The following is a 19,674-nucleotide window of genomic DNA, read 5'->3' on the forward strand; positions in this document are numbered from 1 at the left end:
TGTGTGTGTGTGTGTGTGTGTGTGTGTGTGTGTGTGTGTGTGTGTGTGTGTGTGTGTGTGTGTGTGTGTGCTAAGTGTTTACTCCCTGTTTCTTTGGCCAGGTTTTTACTTCAAGCCTTAGGGGAGCAGATAGCAGGGAAAAGATGTCTGTGGTTTTCGCATCAAAATAGATCCCGGACGGCCTGAGAGCATCGCACACAAACATGCGATGTGTCACGACGTAACAACCACGCAGAATCAAGCAGATAAATTGTGCAACAGGGAATTGCGCAGAGGACACAAGTGTGTCGGCAAGATTTTGTTCTGCCATATTCCATTGCAACAAATGCACAGCCAGAGCAACAAGAGCACAAATTCTGACAAGGAGCAACTACGGTATGTTTGCAGTCCTCAAATCTTAATAAAATAAATAAATAAATAACCTGCTGCAGATGTTATGTAGCTCTAGATAAGTAGGTAATATTATAAGTGTGAACACTGGGGTCATGATTAGGTGCTTCTGGGTAAAAAAATGACCTTTGACACAGAGATATATGAGCAATAATGTAAAATGTGGAAACATCAATGTAACTGCAGTTTCTTCTCTTTTAATGAGTAAATTAATTCCTTTTTAATTTTAATTATTGTCCAAAAGATGAAAAATCTGTAACACCAAATTGTTATTATTCAAGTTTAAAATACAAATTGGGATATATCAAAGTTTCTATAAGAAAGTCCAAAAATGAACGAGTTCTGTATTTCCTGAGGTGCTCGGTCACTGAAGGGCTCCTTTGATGGCACTGAATGCCAGTAAGGTGAGGTGAAATGCATTTAATACAATGCATTATAAAGCAGTGGGTATCAAACTCTCTGGCCCCAAAGCACAGAAAAAGGGCAAACCAAAATTTCAACACGCATCTGCCTAAAAAACCTGACGTCAGTTCTCGACAGATGAGGGCCCTTTTGAGCACGACACCGACATTTCTTTTTGCTTTTAAAAACACTTTGTCTACTTCAGAAGAGCTGACGGTCTGATAAACTCTCTCTCATATTTCATTTCCAGGTGCCTTTACAGCTGGTATGGCACCATGTTGGTTGGGACTAATATCATACATTTAAATTGTATTAATTGCTTTTTGTACCTCTGCAGTAATAATAGCACACCCAGGCTTGCTGTGGGACACCGTCTGGAAGATATAAAGCCCTGAGAAGCACACTGATATTGACCTTATGCATATGCATGAAGCAAAAAAAAAAAAAGGCTTTTAAAAATTCACTGTCAACAGCGTCAGCTCCTGTCACTGTCAGCCTTTGTGTGTGTCAGTACTTGCTCCTGCACAGATACAGGCAGGTGCGTGCGTGTGCTGGCAGTTTGTGTGGTGGACCAAATCTAAGCGACACATCTCCACAGTGGGAAGATAAGTGGGTGTAGCCCTGAAAGAGCTGCCTGTGGTTGCGTTGACGGGAGTTTCAACAGCAGGCTTCCTCAGAGCTCTGTGATCTCACGGCAGGCACTTTGGATCTCGCAGGAAGAGGAAAAAGTTGAGTGTCGGCACTGCCTTCGCTGCTCCCTTGCTTTTCTTTATAGTGTGATGCCTGCTGCCTCTGCTCACACACAGACACTGAATGCTGATGTGATGTGACGGGGACAGCGGCACTGAAACCTGTCACATGTGGAGTACCTGTTGTGTCTAGAGATACCTGGCCAGATGCATCAATACAACACGTGGTCTTTTCTATCCTCAGTCTCGCTTTCACTACAGAGGCTTTCAAATACTGAAAGCTTCTAGAAATGTGCATCTGACTGCAAATGCAAATAAAGTACAATTAAATGTGGCACAAAAGCAGCCAGAAACCCTTTCGGCAACTCAAAACTTTAAACAGCATCATCTACAATATGGATACAGAAATGTGTACTAACGAGAGCTTACACAGTCAATAAATGTCATTCCAAAAGGATGCAGCTGCTTGCACTGATTCTGCGCTTCATTAACTGCATTTCCACCCACCTGTTTGTGTAACACAGAGTTAAAATAGCACCTTCAAAGTGCGAAGCTGAGAGTTGGTGAATCAGAAAATGTGACAAAGAGCAACGGAAACAAACTGTACATAAAATGATACAGCGAGACAAAAAAATAGAGAATAAACTCAAATATATGTGAAGCGACGAGCTCCTCAGATTAATACAAGAAACACACAAAAGAATGCAACAAATCCTGGCTTTCTATCGCTTTGGGGTTGACTTGTTTTGTCGTTGTAATGTTAAAAATGTTAATTTAGTAGCGTGTCTGCCTCAAAATTCAACTCACTAAATAATTGACCACTAAAAGAACTTGGAGTTGCATTTGTGTCAGCGATCATTTTCCACTTATCCAACGCCAGGTCATTTTGGACGCAGGCTAGCAGGATATTGGAGGCATCCTTCTCCCCAGCAAAACTTTCCACTTCCTCCCAGGTGATTCTGAAGCGTTCCGAGGCCAGATAAATAATAAAGTCTCCAGTCGGCTATTCATGGAAAACCTTCAAACGGAGTCACCCATGAGGCACCCTGACCCAATGCCCACATCACCTCAGCTGGCTCCCGTTGGCATGAAGAAGCAGCTGGAAAACTGTATACAATGAATTTCTCATTATGCAGGACAAAGGAACATAGTGCTGTGAACACCTCACAGTGTATGGTCACTGTTAACCATTGAGGAATAAATAACAGTGTGCAAGTCTTAGCTAGCAGCTATAATGTGGTGACCGTCTGATTGTTTTAATTAGCTCCTTTGGCGTGCTTTTTTATCCAGTTTAAAGCCAACATGCTTCCAGCTTCATCCCAGACTGGTGACCCATCCAGGGTGTATCCTGTTTATCATCCCCCAGTTATCCAATTCAGCAACCCTGAACTGGATAAGAGGAAGAAAATGGATGAATAAAACCAGTATAATCCCATCTGTGAGGAGTTCATAAAATCAGGAAATATTGGACTAATTGTGGTTATTTGGAAATTCTGAAAAGTTTAAAGTAAAACTTATTAATCAATCAATTGAAACAGAATAAAATCCCTGCTTTAGTATAATAAAATACCCACAATGTGTTTTTTATTATTATTAGCATTTTGTTTCTTTTTAACACTATCATTAGTATACACGATGCATTAAAAAACAAATGTTATTTAATAAAAATACGTAAAATATAAACAGAGATTTAGATGCTGACACACTTTGCATAAAAAATAAGTGCTGCAGGTTAATACCAGCTGGCAGAGAGTGGCAGGATGACTAATAAACTCTATGAGAGAGGATGAACTGAGGGTGATCAGCATACTTTAACTGAGAACTGTAAGCTAACACGCAGCCCACTTCTTCTCAATATGGAGAAGCTACGACCCATCAACGCGCCTGTTGAAGTGGGGGCGGATAGTGTGCGCGAGTGCTGGCATCAGAGGGTGAAGCAGTGAGAGGGAACAGATAGAGAGTAGATAATAGCTTTCATGACATCAAGATCTCCTTCAGAATAGCAACAACAAGGCGCTGTGAGCCATGAATCAAAACTGAGACACTCAAATGGAAAGCAATTAGCCCCCTGCTAGTGAAGTGGACCACAGTCAAACAGAAGCAGTAGCCATGCTGACTAAATCAGAGAGAAACGCTGCAGAGGTGTGAACAAAAAGTCAATCAACAGGTTTTTTTCAGAGATTTAAAAAAGCCCCGAGACACATGTCAACAGGGCTCGTATCGCTGGCCTTGTCGACAGACGTGGGCAGATACTGGATGCTTTTTCCTGTTTTTTGGTGTTATGTTCATTAGTAATGCAATGACGACTTTAAAATGGTCAGTTATGGTTACAAAAAGGACTCCTGTGTGCTAATAAATGCCAAAACCAAGCTGAACCCCCCCCAAATAAACACTGATTTATGACCAGAATTTCACCAGTGGTACACATCTGGCAATACAAAAAAAAAATCACAAATAAGTCCAGCTACTCTGAATGTCCCAATTAAAATTGAAATACAGCACGAGGCAAAATTCCCACCATCTGAGCTGGAGCTGTGCAGACTCTAAGGCAGTGGAGTTATGCTTTTATTTGGTCCAGATTTACGTTTTCTATCGAGCAGCTACAGAAAGCAAAAATGATTTCTGTCTGGTGTTTGTTTCAAGGTCAAAAACTGCAGCTCCCCAAGTAACTGCCTCCTCTGCTCTTACGCTAGTATTTTCTTTCTTTGCTTTTTTCTCCTTTTTGCGTTGCATCTTTGATTGTGCTTGTGCCAGCGTGCAGCCTGTCAGGAGCTATCAGAGGGGCCGTCTTGGCCGCGGTGGCGTGACTAAGCTGGGTTCAGGGCCCTCGAGGTTTTCACCGGGCGCTCTTCTTGCTGAGCGGTGACACATGTGTTGTGACAGGGAAGCTGCATTATGGACTATCTGGGGACGGCTTGTTGTGGCTGTGAGGGTTCACAGGCCGGGGTTGTGTGTGAGTACGTCACTGCCGATGCTCCCAGAGGTGGACATGCCGCACATTAAAGACAAGCAAGGGCATCGTGTGTGTTTGTGTACAAAAAACAAAAGAAGAAAAAGCCACCACATTGTCAGATGACAGTATAACAAATCCACTTTGCTTCTTCCTTCTGAACCTGTGCATGAAACCAAAGGTGATTTTTTTTTTAAGCTAATAAAAAAATGGGAGTGAAATCCTCCAAGACTGCACATGTGTTAGCAGTTATGATAAGTGATTAACTACTTTTCCTTTCTGGAATGTGAGGCATTTTGAAGCAGTGTTTGTACATGTTGCATTAATTCTGTCAGGTCTAAATTCACCCCAGACACCCACACTAAAGCACTGAAAGAAACCTTTGAGAAAATTCCTCTTGAGCCGCAGGATCTCGAGCTGTAAATACTGCCCGTGAGCTCCTTGCTATAAGCGAGAGCCGTGTCACACCTTCCTCTATTTTTACACTTAATTGTGCAGAAACAAACTTGCGTTATCCTTTCCTCTGAAGTTGCTCTCCGTCCTTGTGTGTCATTCTGGAGCACAAAGGAGCATTCATGATGGGAAAGCTGTGCCTGAGGGGGGGGAGGAAAAAAAAAAAGTCTGGGGCTACACCCTGCGGTCCTGACACACACACAAAAACACTCACTAAAGCAGCTCAACTTGTCTTGGCTGAGACCTTTTACACAAAACAGAGCAGGGAAAGAGAGGGACAAAGGGGATGATGTGAAGCCAGCCAGCTATCATCACCACTGACGTCCCTTCAGCATTATTTTTCCAGACTTTCCTTTGCAGTGGAGTCTCTATAATCCACTACATCTATCCTTTTTCTGCTTTTCTGCCTAATTACATACCAGTGCAGGTTTGTGTATGAGCCGCACACTTGTTAATTTTATGCTTGGCACCAGTGCGCTGAATCTCCTTAAGCGTACACTACATGTCTGCTAAGAGCCATGTTTTGCAATGCTGCTCCAGATGTGAGTCTCTGCGCCCCACTGAGGGAGATGAATAGCTGGGGGGGCTGCAGGCTACCTACAGGTTCACATCCTTAATGAGCAGAAGAGTCTGCTGAGAGCGAGATATGATTGATAGCTCAGCAACAGAACTGAAAGGGGGAAATCACAGTGAGGCTTTTGATAAAGACGGTGGGGTGGAGGGGCTCTGGCAGGCGGCAAAGAGAAGGGATCTGGCATCGGACTTGCCCGAGCTGGATGCCAAGAAGCCGTCCACCGTGCTGCAGAAGCCCCGACGCTTCCTCTTGTTACAGCGCCTCTCGTCTGTACTGTCTGACCTGGATGTTTCTCCCTGTTGCGTGCTTCACTATATTCCACATAGCACTTTTCACCCGCCTCCAAGGGAAACAAATAGCAAAGGTGGAATTCCTGGCAAGTGACTCCGGATGTTGTTGGCAGCGAGAGGAGGTGAAGCGCATCCAACACTATTACCAGCCGGCTGCACTCGAAGCCTTTATTTCACCAAAACAGCAGATACAGAAAGGCGGAGGGAGATGATGTTTATTTATTGCCTTCACTCCATTACGCATGCCAGGCTGGAATTTTTTAATCCCATCTGGGGCTAACAGGGTGTTAATAGTCCACCCTGGGAGCAGTGGATGCTTGTGACTCTAAGCCCGAGAAAGCACAGAAATGACATCAAGGAGACAACAGAAGATCAGGATTGAGCTAAATCGCCTAAAAGCCTGTCCTTTCAGAAGGCAGCAGTAATACAGGCAACCGCCACTTCAGGATTTGCAGCCAAGAGCAGTCGCCACAAAAATAATGAAGTGAGGCTGGATGGGTGCCAGGAGGGTGGCTGGTTATGTCAGCCTGCGTAATGTGTAGGACCTCGGTGTCTGTCACGTCAAACCAGTGAGCTATTGAGCGCCCCGATTCTCATTAGTCCCGCAGGTAGCAAGATCTAAATCAGGTTTATCCAACAGTTTACTCAGGTCGGTAAAATCAGGAGGACGCACAAAAACAGTTTCAATAAACATTTTCCATTCACAACTTAACATGTAGCACATTAAAACAAAATCATAAGCTACTGTTTAACAAGCAGACTGAAAACAAGGACCGCGCAGTGATTCAAAAACGAACCGAGACCATTTACTACTTCATTTTAATAGCCTACTTTTACTTTCCAGCCCTGAGCACGTTCACACATTAGAGCGAGCAGATATGATCTTACCTGACTTGAATTGTTTGGACCTCGTCCTCGGCTCCACACTTGCTTTGTGGTAACGGCAGGAATCCAAGGTGCGTTAATGAAAAACGAAAAAACAACAACAACCAACTACTAAATAAATACTACCGCGTCCTCCGGCGGCTCTGCCTCGGTCTAATTTTAGACTCCTGGCAGACACGCGAGGCGCACAGGCGGGTTTAAATACTACTTGTGTAATTACCAGTTAATTAGCGACTTGTCTACATACTAATCAGTGAGCGCGCGCCGTTTTTCTTACTGCACCCGCGCGTTTTTCTAGACTGCAAAGGTTGACAGATGCTGCAGCTGTTTTATTTGATGTTTTCTTGTCTTCTCTTCGGCGGAGGGATAAAGGCGAGCCCCAGCGCTGTCTGTGGTAGTCCATTCACGGTGCTTCTCCGCGCAGAGGGTCCCGAGCTGCTCCCGTCGGTTGACAGTTAATATGAACGTGCGGCGGAGAGAAAACAACAGCAGCAGCGCCGCAGCTCCATCCCGACCAGTACTGCTGAGGAGTTCACGGCCTGCTCGGAACTTCCCCCACTCTCCCGTTCTGAGTGACTTATCGCGCCCGCGTTATTGTATGTCGATTAATTTTATATTATTTTTGCAAAAAGCACCCGCAGAAGAGCGTTTTTATTAACACGTGATAGGTTGTTATGTGGGGGATCCCTGGGTACAAATTAAAAGTCAGCCAATTCCAATGTCATGTCCACGTGGTCGAGACGACCTGCCGAAGTTCAAAGCCACCATCAGAATGAGGAAGAAAGGTAATTTAAGTGAGTTTGAAGGTGGCGTGGTTGTTTGTGCCAGATGGGCTGGTCTGAGTGTTTCAGAAACTGCTGATCTACTGTAATTCCCAACACGGTCATCTCTAAGGTTTTCAGAAAACGGCCAGAGAAAGAGAAAACATCCAGTCAGCAGCAGTTCTCTGGAAGATACCAAAGGTTACAGGAAAATGGCCAGATTGCTTTGAGCTGCTAGGAAGGCAACAGCAACTCAGATAACCACAAGTTACAACAAAGTTATGCAGAAGAGCATCTCTGAACACATAACACATCCTAAAACATTGAAGCGGCTGCACTAGAGCTGCAGAAGAGCACATTAGGTGTCACCTGCCAGCACAGAACACAGCAGAAGCACAGCTGCAGCTTTGTGATGCAATCGTGGGAACATGGACCAAAGTCTGAGAGGAACGTTTCCAGAACTTTGTTGAATCCATGCTATGAAGAATTAAGACCGTTGTAAAGGCAGAACCAAAACTATAAAGTATCTGTTATTAAGTGGAAAATGAAACAGCTTGTGCTTTTTTTTATTGTTTTTCATCAGGATTATGTGTAGCTACTGTTGCTGTTTAGTCCTCGTCTCAGTCCTTTTACTCCATCAGTATATGGGATGACACGAAAATATAACTATGCAAATACTTTTGGTAATAAAAATAGATTTCACGTGCTGCTTTCTGTGCCCAGAATGCTCATTGGATAATCTGACCAGTGTAAGACAGACACATGGGTAAAATTCTGTAACATGTTGTAATAAAGTACAAATACTGTCCAAGGATGCCGGTGTCCCAAGTTCCTTTTCTTAGTTCCTTCAATAAACAAATACGTCATTGAAAAATATTGTGAATTTAAAAAATATATATATGTATTTTTTTTTGCATGGCTTTTGTTTTTCAGAGGATAAGGTAGAAGAAGATATTAGCTAATTATTGTGCAAGTTAGAGACTAGTTTCCTTATAAGTATATTGTATGTAGCATAAACATCCACCTTGGCCCCAATAATCCAGCATCCCTCAGGCTCAAATTTAAACCTGTTAATCAGTAGTTGAGAATAATTTGAATCCAAGTTGCAGACAATGGGTATTGCTTAATCTACTTAATATTTTCTTTATTAACCACTTTACATAATCCCCTGGTCTCTAAAAAGCGTGTACTTCGGCTTTTGCCTGGAGCCATCAAATGTTGGTATTCTGCAGACACTCTGTAGGGCTGTTGATGCTCGCTGGAGAAATGAAATCACCTCAGTGTTTGGATTATAGTTAATGAAGCCAAGTGCTGCAGCAGTGTGCGTGCCTTTTTGTAAGTTTGGATGCTTTCGTTCATATCTGCCTGAAGAACTACTTTCTCTTCTACTTACTAAAATCTCCTTCAGCTTCAGTTAAGTTTAACTAATGTCAGTAAATTAATGCCTCTTTTGTTTGTTTTGCAGGACTACTTATTGCTCAGCCATCCTGGCAGTTGCTTATTGTTTTTATTGGCTACACCATTGACTTCATTTACTTTCTCAAACGTCCACGTGCCCTCAGGCTGTAATAATATAATTTCCGACAGCACCTGAAGGATTCTAACAGTTTTTTTTTTTCAGACAGGTTGTGTGTTGGAAGATCTGCTCTGCAGGGATGTGACCGACAAAGAGAGGGGAGGGAGCAAACCCCTCTCATCTGTTATGCATTTCCCCTTTGATTCCACAGCAGCCACTGAATCTTATTTTCCAGTGTTTCTCCCTGAGAGCGCTTTGTTCTGCGTTCAGCTGTGGAACGTGTCGGGGAACACAGTTAATTGTGAAAACCTTGTATCTCTGATCTTGTTTTCTCTCTCTTTACCTTCTTTTCATATTTAGCTCAAACTACTGCTGGGTGTCAGGATCACACAAAGCAAAGGTGTCACTTCACCACAGCAAAGTCCCCGACAAGAGGGGGGGGAGGGCTGACAGCTTTAAAGTTGTCTATCTGTGCAATAAAAATGAAGCTGGAATTAATTACACTCTTGTACAACAAGTGCAAACATATTTAGGTGTAGAGTAACAGATATCCACCTAAAGATGTGTTTGGTTTTTTTAACGTTCCATTTCTGTGCCATTTTTAGGATTTCTGCAACAGAGAGGTATTTAGATGTACACTCGGGTGTAGCTATGATATCTTTGCCTGTGGGGCAGAAACGTTCATCAAAAGATGCCACTGTACAAGTGAGCCCCTCTCCGCATGAGCTGCAGGCAGTCTGATTTCGAGAAACAACACCGCCACGCTTATTTTGAATTCATGCAAATTTTGGTGGTTTACATTTAACGGAGGAGAGTTAAAAGTTTATAAAGTAAGTGAAGTTCAAACATTGACAAAAAAAAAGAAAAAAGAAAGAAACAGGATGCAATGGTTGCTCCACCTGTTGGTTATTTTGTGGAAATGCAATTTAAGGCAAATTTTAGGACATTGATTCAAATGCAACACACAATTCAATAAAAAAAAACCCTCTTACATGATGATGTTTCTTTGTTTTTTTTTTCTTTTTTAAACAATATCATCACATAGAAATTCTCTATCAGAAGTCAATTAATAAGACAGTTTACAAATCAAAGTCAGTCCAAAGTACAGGAGAAAAATACATTTACAGGTACGTTAAGACACTGTAACACAAGGTTGCTGAGTGAAAAACAGTAAGGCACCGATGCCTCTGTGGCATAGGTAGTTTCTAAAAAAATAAAATAAAATCACAAATTAAAACCAGCCTTAAAAACCAGAAAATTCTTAAAATCTTGTAAATTAAACGAAAGCGTAAGAAACGATGCAGCAAACGTACAAGTCTGAACACGTAATTAGTGGAACACAGCCTGTGAAAGATTAACACATTCAGAGCTCGTCAAACGGATGTTAAACAGGTTTCTGTCGTTTGGTACGGAAGCAAAAGAAGACCAGCAGAGTTTAAATGTGTACACTGCACTGAATTTAAATGTACAGAGATCTGTTTTTAATTTCCTGATTGGAAATTTTACTTCTGTTTTTGTAAACAGACCACATTAAACAGAAAATTCATATGTCAAAAGTTTGCTGTTGTACATCTTAACTTCTTCAAACGACCCTGAACTAACCTAAAACTTTAAATTCTGCATTTTAAAATGACTTTCAAGTATTTTCACTTGTTTCTAAAGCACTTCATGGTCTCACATGCTGGCAGCAGATGAAGTAGTTGGCCCTCGGGTCCTTGAGCAGCTGCTTGAGGACAAAAATGTTTGTTTCAGTTGATGAAATTAGTAGATTCTCTTTCCTAAAAAAACCCCCAAAATGCACTGCTCTATTGCAGAAGAGTCAAATTATTGCCCTCCAACAAGCAAGGAAAACAACTTTGGAGAAGCTGAAAGTACTAAAGCCGGGTTAAGAAATGTACAACACATTATTGAAATCTGGAAAGAAAAAAAAACTTGACTGATCATGATCACAATCACTTAAAAACTTGGTGAAATCAGATTCGACCACAGTCATCATAGATATGAAATTAAGAGAACTACACAGCTGTGTAGTCTTAAGAAAACCACTTATCTGTGTGGCTAATCAGAAAAATGGGCTGCACGTTGCTGGGATCATAAGGACTGGACTCTGGGGCAATGGTAAAAGGTCATGTGGTCCAGATTTACCTTGCTCTAGACTTATGGCTAACTAACGAGGGGTGATGAAGTCATGCGCCCATCATGCCTCGTACCTGCTGGGCAAGCCTTAGGTTCAGCAAATTGTACGTTTTAAAAAAATGAGGTTAGCTGACTTCCTGAATATACTGGTACATATATATGCTGATATACTCGCAGCTTTAACATAGTGAATGACCAGGTTTTTCCATCAATGGATGTTTTTCTCCCCTGATGTCACGGGCATATTCAAAGACGACCATGGCCAGAGTCCAGATCTTAAGGCCACTGAGAATATTTGGGATTTCTGCCTCTCCCATTGTCAAACAAGATAATAGTGAGAAATGAATGCAGTTCTAGATGGAAAAAAATGCTGGATAAATTTATCAAAATGATCCCACGTCGAATGCTGTCATCAGAGCTAAAGGCAGTCCAGATTGTATGATGTTGTTCCTTTTGTGATAGTATTGCTTTCTGGTTTTTGCAAACTCTAAAAACACTTTAACAACATTTCTGAAGTATTACAACGTGAAAGCATTTTCATTTTTTCAAATCTATAAACGTAACAGTATCTAGAAGTCAAATGTTTTGGCCTTCTTTTGCTTCCGTATTTGGAGGGAACATGAATCATGGATCAAGTGTTACGGATAACATTTCCAGTTGGTTTTCAGGTACTAATTCTCTCCAGCATAATTATATTTTCAGAGAAGAGGATTTTTTTCCCAGCAGTGTTAATATTTTTCATCTGTTACTTTACTGATAATAATATTGTAATATTATTAACTATGGGGCCTGTGATCCCACTTTAATATATCCCTGCACGTCTTCTGTTGAATTCCACCCCCCACCCCCCCCTTTTCTCCCCCCCACAGGTAATCAAATATCACACTATACAAATTCACTCAAAGGCTCCAGGCTGATCCCATAAAATAAAAACCTTTTGGATTCAGATTACAGGTGCATCTCTACACTTCCAAATGAGCTTTGGTCTTTCGCATTGTGTGTTTCACTGTTGTGCTGTAAAGGCTGTGCTTCTGTTTCAAGCTGTTAGAAAGCATCAAAGCTGAGAAGTCTTGACGGATTGCTTTGAGATGAACTCAGCCGGTCTCCATCACACCCCTCTCTGGTTTTAGAAAAGGGAACGTAAATAAGACCTGAGCTATAAGACGTGTGTTGCTTCCCCCACGTAAACAAACTGAATCATAAAGAGTAGCAATTCAAACAGTATTGCTCACGGAGTCGGTTAATATTTGATTCACTAATAACTGGCTTGACACATTTTCTTCTCCCGGCTGCTGATACAAAAATAGATAAAACAGTTACTAATATAAAGCATATGTCAGACAATCAGGACTTGGCTTGTTTTCTTCTAATAACCAGTAATTGAAATCAGAAACGGTTACACCCAACAAGAAAATGCAACAACTCTACCTACATCACAGCCCCCTCCCACGCCCCCTTTACTGTACCTTCTCCAGTCAACACACACACACGCACACACACACTTGGTAAACACTGCACAAAGCTACCTTTCACCACAACCACAGGCACAGTAAAGAGTATATATATATATTTTTTATCTGTATATGAAACGCAAAGATAAAGCGGCTGCAGCTAAAAAGCCCGTAGACAGTCTGCAGGGTTGTCGGTGCTCGCTGCCGTAATGAAATCGCCTCAAAAGTTTGAATTCCCTCCAGCGAGGCTGAGTGGTGCTGCACTGTGTGTGCTTTCTGTAAGTGTGGATGCAGGTCTGTGTGCTCTCAGGGTGTGTCTGTGTTTTGAACTCTTTAAGAAGTTGATGAACTGACTAAAAACCATAAGGCAAGGGCTTCTGTGTAGACACCCACAGCTCTCTTATAGCACCAGAGCAGGTTAGAAAAAGGTAAAAAGTAGCTGTGATTTAATGAGCCGTTTATATTCAAAAAGGTGTCGGAAATTTCTTTAAAGAATCGTGACATTGCGTGTAACCTTCGAATGAAAAGTCATGTTCACAAAACCATCTAACTAACCTACATGTAGCATATCCCAGTCAGTCAATGTGTCCTCCAACTGGTGTTTTCTATAAATATTCGACAATCTGAAACACTCATTTCTTCTCCATGATCACTATTGAATGTCATCTCGACACAAACCCTGGCAGTGATGTCAGGGCGTGTCTGACACCTTCTATTATTCTTCACATTTATTTATTCTACTTAAGCTTGAGATGCTTGAGAAGCTATGCTTGTAACTCAGTAGTGTCGGCAGAGAGGAATTCATTAAAGTGTAATAATTCTCACTCAATCTACAGCCATGAAAAAGAAAGTATCAATTCTAAGGTTTTACTCATCAGGACAAAATAAATGTGGTCGGTAACAGAGGGGCGTACTAAAAACTGTTCATCTGGCGATGTACTTTTAAGACCAGCTAAGTCCTAGATTATTTTTAACATGTTTTCCTGATACATAAAAACCTTAGAATTGACTTTGTTTTTCTTATGACTGCCTTATAACCTCCCACCACCCTGAATGAAACTGCACAGGTTACAATGCAGCGTGATGAAATAAACTTTGGTAAAGGACATTTATAATTGAAAAAGTCCCTATATTCACTTTATAATTGTCCCATTTATGGGTACCCTGGACGGAGCATGTGGCATGCATGTTTCTAAAATGATGTGATAGTGATTAAAGCTGCAGTCAGAAAAAAGGTGAACAAACAAAATAAGAAAATGAAAAGTCCTCTTCCTCTAGTGCTCCCTTCTCTGTTCTAAACATCCACTAAAATATAATTTCTGATTTAAGACATGATCGTTACCAATCAGCTGGTCACATCTGATAAAAAGACCTGCCAGTGCAAAGTCTCCGGTCACAGTCCAGATCTTCTAAAGCCTGAAGACAGAGGGAAGGTGAACTGTAGGAGGTGAAATGTCATTTTTTGGTCCAAAGAGAAAGAGAGTCAGTGCAGTTAGCATGACCAGTAATGGTAGCTCTGTGTATCCACACCTCCGACTCACACATCAGACATCTGGAGAAGTTCTATGGACTATGTAAAAGATGGACACCATAAAGGCGTTCATTGGTTTGGACTCAGTATTTTTGCTATACTAGGTTTTTGGACCCAGAATTAATGATATGTAGACAAAAGGGTGGAGTGAGAGATTTCTTGGATGGTTTGTACCACACAGCAAGCTCTTTTATGTGTTAGACAATTCTATTAGAGGTGCTCCAAACAGCATAAACACAGTGGAGAGATCCAGTTCAGTGACTCCAATTAGTAGAGAATGGGCTTAGCTGATGGACCATAAACAGACTATAAACATTTTAATGATTTTAATGCTTTACATTGGGCATTTTAAAGTGGGAGTCTATGGGGACTGACTCACATTTGGAACCAACCTCAAATGGTTTTTGCGCTTACACACTGGTGTCTCTTCTCTTCTTTTAGCTTTGGAAGTTCCTGTTTGCTGTTAGACCGGCCTTTTGCTTCTTTGTTTACAGGTCCTTATCCATGGCTCCTTATCTCTTCTAATTGCTTTATCTTTTTTGATTTACCATTAATGCATTCTGACTGAGTTAAATGTTTTGCTGTTGCTGTTTGGATTGTCACTCTTTGTTATATCCTAAACAAGCTAAGGCTTGCACTTTGAGGTACATGAACCTCATTCCCAATGTAAGAACTAGGATTTTATGGAAGTTCCATGGTGACTAGTTTTACCTCCCCCATGAGTACCTTTTTACTATCTATGACTGAATGGGTTCTCAGTCGTCTAATGGTAATCTAAAGTGTTTGAACTGAAGGCAGCTGCACTCGCTTTAGGTTCCTGAAGAGGTTTTACTTTTCATTCAGAAGATTGTTTTCAGTTCTAAAGACTGATTCGGAGTGCTGTCTAGTGCGCCACCTAAGATCATGAGTTATGCTTACGTGAGTGGAGGCGTGAATCCAAAATCTGAACATTTGTATTTCACAGTCTCTTCTTCTTTAGGTGCAAATAACCCTTTCAGGTGAGAGGTGACGATGTCTTCAAAAACCTAAAAGGAGTCGAGCTGCCTTTGACTGAAGCACTTCAGATTGCTTGTAATATTTTAAAGAAGTACAGGAATCTTCAGGTGGGTTTTGCAGTTAAGAAGCTTTTTTCCTTTTTAATTATTTTACAGTCCCTATTTTACACCATTGTAGAACTGCCATTTTAAAATCTGCCAAACTTTTTGTGCTTTTGAAGTCGATGGGGATGACACAATGGTAATGTCCAGCCTCGTTTGACATTTCCAGGTAAGAAGTTGTCTCTAGCTAAATTTTAAGGTAAGGATCTGCTAAGAGGTGGTCTGGAAAATATTTGTTAAAAAAATATAATTACAAAAATTGAAACCTTCTTTAGAAACTCCTACTTGTATTTATGCGGCTGGAGGTGTGGGTACATATGGCTACCAGGTGTAATTTGCTCAATGATCTTTAGCCCCAGCTAAACCGGCTCAGCAGACAAAAAGATGCCATCTACAAAAACTTAAAGGTCATTACACGCAGTATGTGGAAAATAGCATGTCTCATCATAAAACTAATTCATGACTGTTTAGTCAAACAGAGCCATGAAATCGCTTATGCCATGCCGAGCTGAGAAACTGAGTGCAGATGTGGTTGTGTTCCCGTCTCTTCATCACCACTGACGCTGGTTCATTGGACGGCATCGCACTCCCGCTTCCCAGTTGAACATTTCCATTTCCTGCCCATCTGAGACAAAGATGGCGGCGGCGCCGTGTAGCTATGCCGGCGCGCCATCTTGCTGTGCCATTAAGATTCCAGCAAGCTGTGCCAGCGGCAAACCTGCTGTCCTTTAGACTCTTTCATCTGAGTCCAGTGGGTGAGCTCCTCCTCTCCAGAGCTGTTGAGGCCCAGCGAAATCCAACCAATCATCTCCTTGCGCTTCATGCTGCGCTTGTTGTAGACGGATAGGATGAGCGTGACGTCCGAGAGCTGGAAAAGAGCTACCTGGAAGACAAACGTCTCTTTGTAGGTTGGGTTGGGCTGACCTCGACAGATGGAGGTCTTACACTTGGACATCTCATGGCCCATGGAGTTAAGTAAGGTCAGCTTAACATATGTATCTAGAGAGGAAGCAGGTGGAGGAGAGAGTTACAAGGGAAATGATACATCTTTATATATTTTTTTTAAACCGTGAGATTCTACAATAGCTTTGTAGTAGTAAAAAAAAGGAAAGAAAATAATTCAGGCACCAGACTTAAATAATAGACCCTTTGTGCAAAATCCTTATGTTTCTTCACCTTTCCTCTTAGTAATCAGCCATGACGACCTGCTGCAGCTGTTTCCTCTGCAGCAAAGAATGACACATTTTCTCCACAAAGCATTCACTTCTGTAATAATGTCACAGCGGATGATATATAAGAGCATGACCACATAGGATGCGTTTTTTCTCCTGATCAAACACAAAGCACAGCTGTGAGCGCAGGGAGCGTTACTTCAGTCTTGTTGCTATGCGACTACTGATGTCTAATCTGAAATGGGGGATAATGCTGAAGATGAAAACTGACTGGAGAAAGTTAGTCATACGTTTGCTTGTGTTTGAAAGGATTAGGAGCTCATTCTGAAACGAACCATGTAGCCAAAATTAATTAATTCTGGTTACGTGGTTCATCACAAATTACCATGAAGAGCTGCTATTATTTGACATAATGACTTATGCTAAAACTTTAGACCCCGAGGCAGTCCCAAGACATGCTTTGTCCAAAATGTGACTCACATATTGTGCAGGATATACAGGTCTGCTGACACTAAATGAGAATCTGGGTGAGAGGTGTCAGAAACATAAGGGAAATACAAGACATTCGAAAAAGCCTTGAATAAAATCTATGGAGGAACTGCGTAACAGAAAAGAACCGGGAAAAATAAGAAGGTTAAGTTGTTGCACTGAGTGTTTTTCATGATTTATGAATTGAACGCCACTGCTCAGTTCATGGAAACTCCATTTGTTTCATGCATGTCTAAAAATGTGATTACTGCTTCCATTTAAAAACATTTCTTGCCAGCATTAAAGTGTTAATATGACCAATAGCTATATCATGTTCAGAGGGAAATAAAGAAAAATATAGATTTTATTTAGATTTTTTGGGTGTCATGCATTTGCCCTTATGACTTTGGCAATAGACACTTACTGTAACCCAGATTCACACTGGATTTATTTTTCTTTCACTATGCAAAGAGGTCTTCTTCAGTTTTCCCGTTAAGGTCTATTTCTCTCAAGCAGACTCTTTTCTGTGTATGGGCACACGCGTTTTTCTTTCATCGTGCCAGAAACTTGTTCAGAAAAGCTTGAACTGACGTTGTTGTTAATTATATATCTGTAGAAAATCATTTTTAAAAATGTGTTTAGTATTGCTTTTCCATAAATTCCCAACTCCAGTGTGTCCAGGGCAGACCCAGAATGGTGAAACACTTCACTGGGAGGTATTCTATTCAAATGCCAGAAGTACCTCAGCTGGGTCTCTCAGTCTGTAGGAGTTGTGGTTCCACTTTGAGCTCCTTCTGAATGGCTGAGCTACTCCCCTGGCGAGCCCAAACACTCATGGGAGGAACTTCATTTCACCGCTTTTTTCTGCAAACGTATTCTTTCGGGCACTGCTCACAGTGTTTGGCTGTGAAGGTAGGAGGGACTGGTACAACTCCAAACTCAAAAAAGGTTGTGTCACTGTGTAAAATGCAAATACATTCAGAATTTGCTTTTCTCATAATCCCATATTTCATCCACAATAAAACAGAGAAAAACAGGTCATATATTTAAATTAAAACATTTTACTTTTTGACTCATTTTGAATTGTTTTGGCAGCAACATGTCTCGAAAACGTTTGGAAAAGTAAGTGATATTACAAAGAAACAGCTGGAAGATCATTTTGCAAATAAGTTCATTCGCAACAGTCAGTAGCATAAAAAGAGCATCTTAGAGAAGCAGAGTTTCTCAGAGGTAAATACAGGCAGAGGTTCACCAGACTGTCTGCAAACTGTGGAAGAATTTCAGAATACGCAAAATTCAAAACTGTCAACATGTTATAATCTATAGTACCAAATATCAAATGAAAGAATCTGGAGAAACCTTTGTGTGCGAGGGACACGACCAAAAATCAGTATTGGATGCCCTTGAAAAAGGCATGATTGCTTAATGGAAATCAGTGCATGGGCTTAGGAACACTTCCACAAATCACTGTCTGTGAACACAGTTCACTGTGCCATCCACAAATGCAGGTTAAGGCTCTGGACGCTGCAGCATTCTGACTACAGGGAAGAAGGAACATCCAGATTGTTATCAGCGCTGTTCAAAAGCCTGCATGCTTGATGCTATGGGGTGTATTCGTCCCTACGGACTTGGCTGCCTACAAATCTGATCGCATCTTTTTAAAGAGAGTTCTGCATCCATAACAACAGATCGGACACGGATGGGACAACCTTCCTCTCCCAGAAGCCCAGCAACTGGTGTCATGGGTTCCCACATGTTTACAGACTGGTGTTAAAATAACACAGTAGTAAACTTGATCTTGTCCCAACTTTTTTAGTGCGTGTTGCTGCCATCAAGTATAAACTGTGCCAATATTTTCCTTAAAATAGTGAATTGTCTCTAAGTTTTGTTGTGAATAAAATAAGAGTTTATGAGACTTGCAAATTATTGCACTTTATTTTACACAGCTTCATTGAAATTTAGCTTGTAAATTGACCGCTTCACCTTCACACTCGGCTCACTCTTCACCAGAGTGGCACATCGTCTGCATTGATGCATCAATCCTGCTAGCCTCCTGTTCCACTCCTCCCCAGCTCCTTATCAAGACCCAGAGGCAATTGAACGCGTCCACTTGAGGCGCAACTTGTTATCAAGACCCCGACGTACTTGAACTCCTCCAAGTGGGGCAGCAATTCATTTCCAACCTGGAGTGGGCAGTCCACCCTTGTCTGGCTGAGAACTGTGGCCTTAAATTTGGAGGCGCCAGTTCTCATTGCTCAAGGAAGCTTGCACAACCAAATGATCTGCAAAAAACCCTACTGCCCTCTGCCGCTGCACTAGAAACTCTTTAAATAATCTAATTTTTAATAATCTGATGAATAAAAATGATAATTTCATTTGTTAGTATTTATTTTAATAGTTGCGTTATGCAACTAATGCAAGCATGTTGCCAGGTTTTCATGCATATAGGGGCTTTTAATGTGAAACAGAACAGAAAAAGCACTTGCTACTAGTACGACTGCTGGTGCATAATTCTAATATGTTATTATATGAAGCTTTCAGATGAGATATGAAAAAACATATTTAGCTCAAGACCCTAGCAATCAAAGACAGAACATAATATATCGAGTCGGGATTAAAGTATCTAAGAATTCTGAGTTTAGAAGCACGACTTGTACCGCTGATACTCGCAGTTTGCGACATTTTCCACCTTTTATTACCCCGCTGATCACATTCCAAAAAACAAAATCCCGATAAAGCTCATTCATTTAGCCCAGAAGAGGAAAAAGCAAAAAGGAAAAACACTGCCATTATCAAGTGATTTCAGCATTCACGCTTTCCTTATTCACTCCTCATTTCAATGCAGAAATCATGGCACAAACTGAAGCCATAAAACCAGCGGAAAGTAAGCGAGGCAAGACTGGCAATCA

General features: G+C 41.3%; 2 protein-coding genes across 3 annotated transcripts in view; both read right to left on the bottom strand.

The window, feature by feature from the left end:
- sertad4 (SERTA domain containing 4) overlaps nucleotides 1-7,447 on the bottom strand; it is an 18,143-nt gene extending 10,696 nt beyond the window's left edge. The window contains exon 1 of the mRNA XM_005738926.1: nucleotides 6,637-7,447. The gene's annotated coding sequence lies outside the window, so the exon portion shown is untranslated. The remainder of the gene's footprint in view (nucleotides 1-6,636) is intronic.
- A 4,456-nt stretch (nucleotides 7,448-11,903) lies between these two features.
- The window catches only part of syt14a (synaptotagmin XIVa), a 53,570-nt gene continuing 45,799 nt past the window's right edge, over nucleotides 11,904-19,674 (bottom strand). For both annotated transcript variants that reach the window (XM_005738928.1, XM_005738927.1), the window contains one exon: nucleotides 11,904-16,124. In XM_005738928.1, coding sequence (XP_005738985.1) covers nucleotides 15,811-16,124 — 314 coding nt within the window. In that variant the 3' untranslated portion in view covers nucleotides 11,904-15,810. The remainder of the gene's footprint in view (nucleotides 16,125-19,674) is intronic.

This window comes from Pundamilia nyererei, unplaced genomic scaffold (assembly GCF_000239375.1).
Source record: "Pundamilia nyererei isolate P.nyererei 1_Seehausen unplaced genomic scaffold, PunNye1.0 scaffold00088, whole genome shotgun sequence".
NCBI lineage: Eukaryota > Metazoa > Chordata > Actinopteri > Cichliformes > Cichlidae > Pundamilia > Pundamilia nyererei.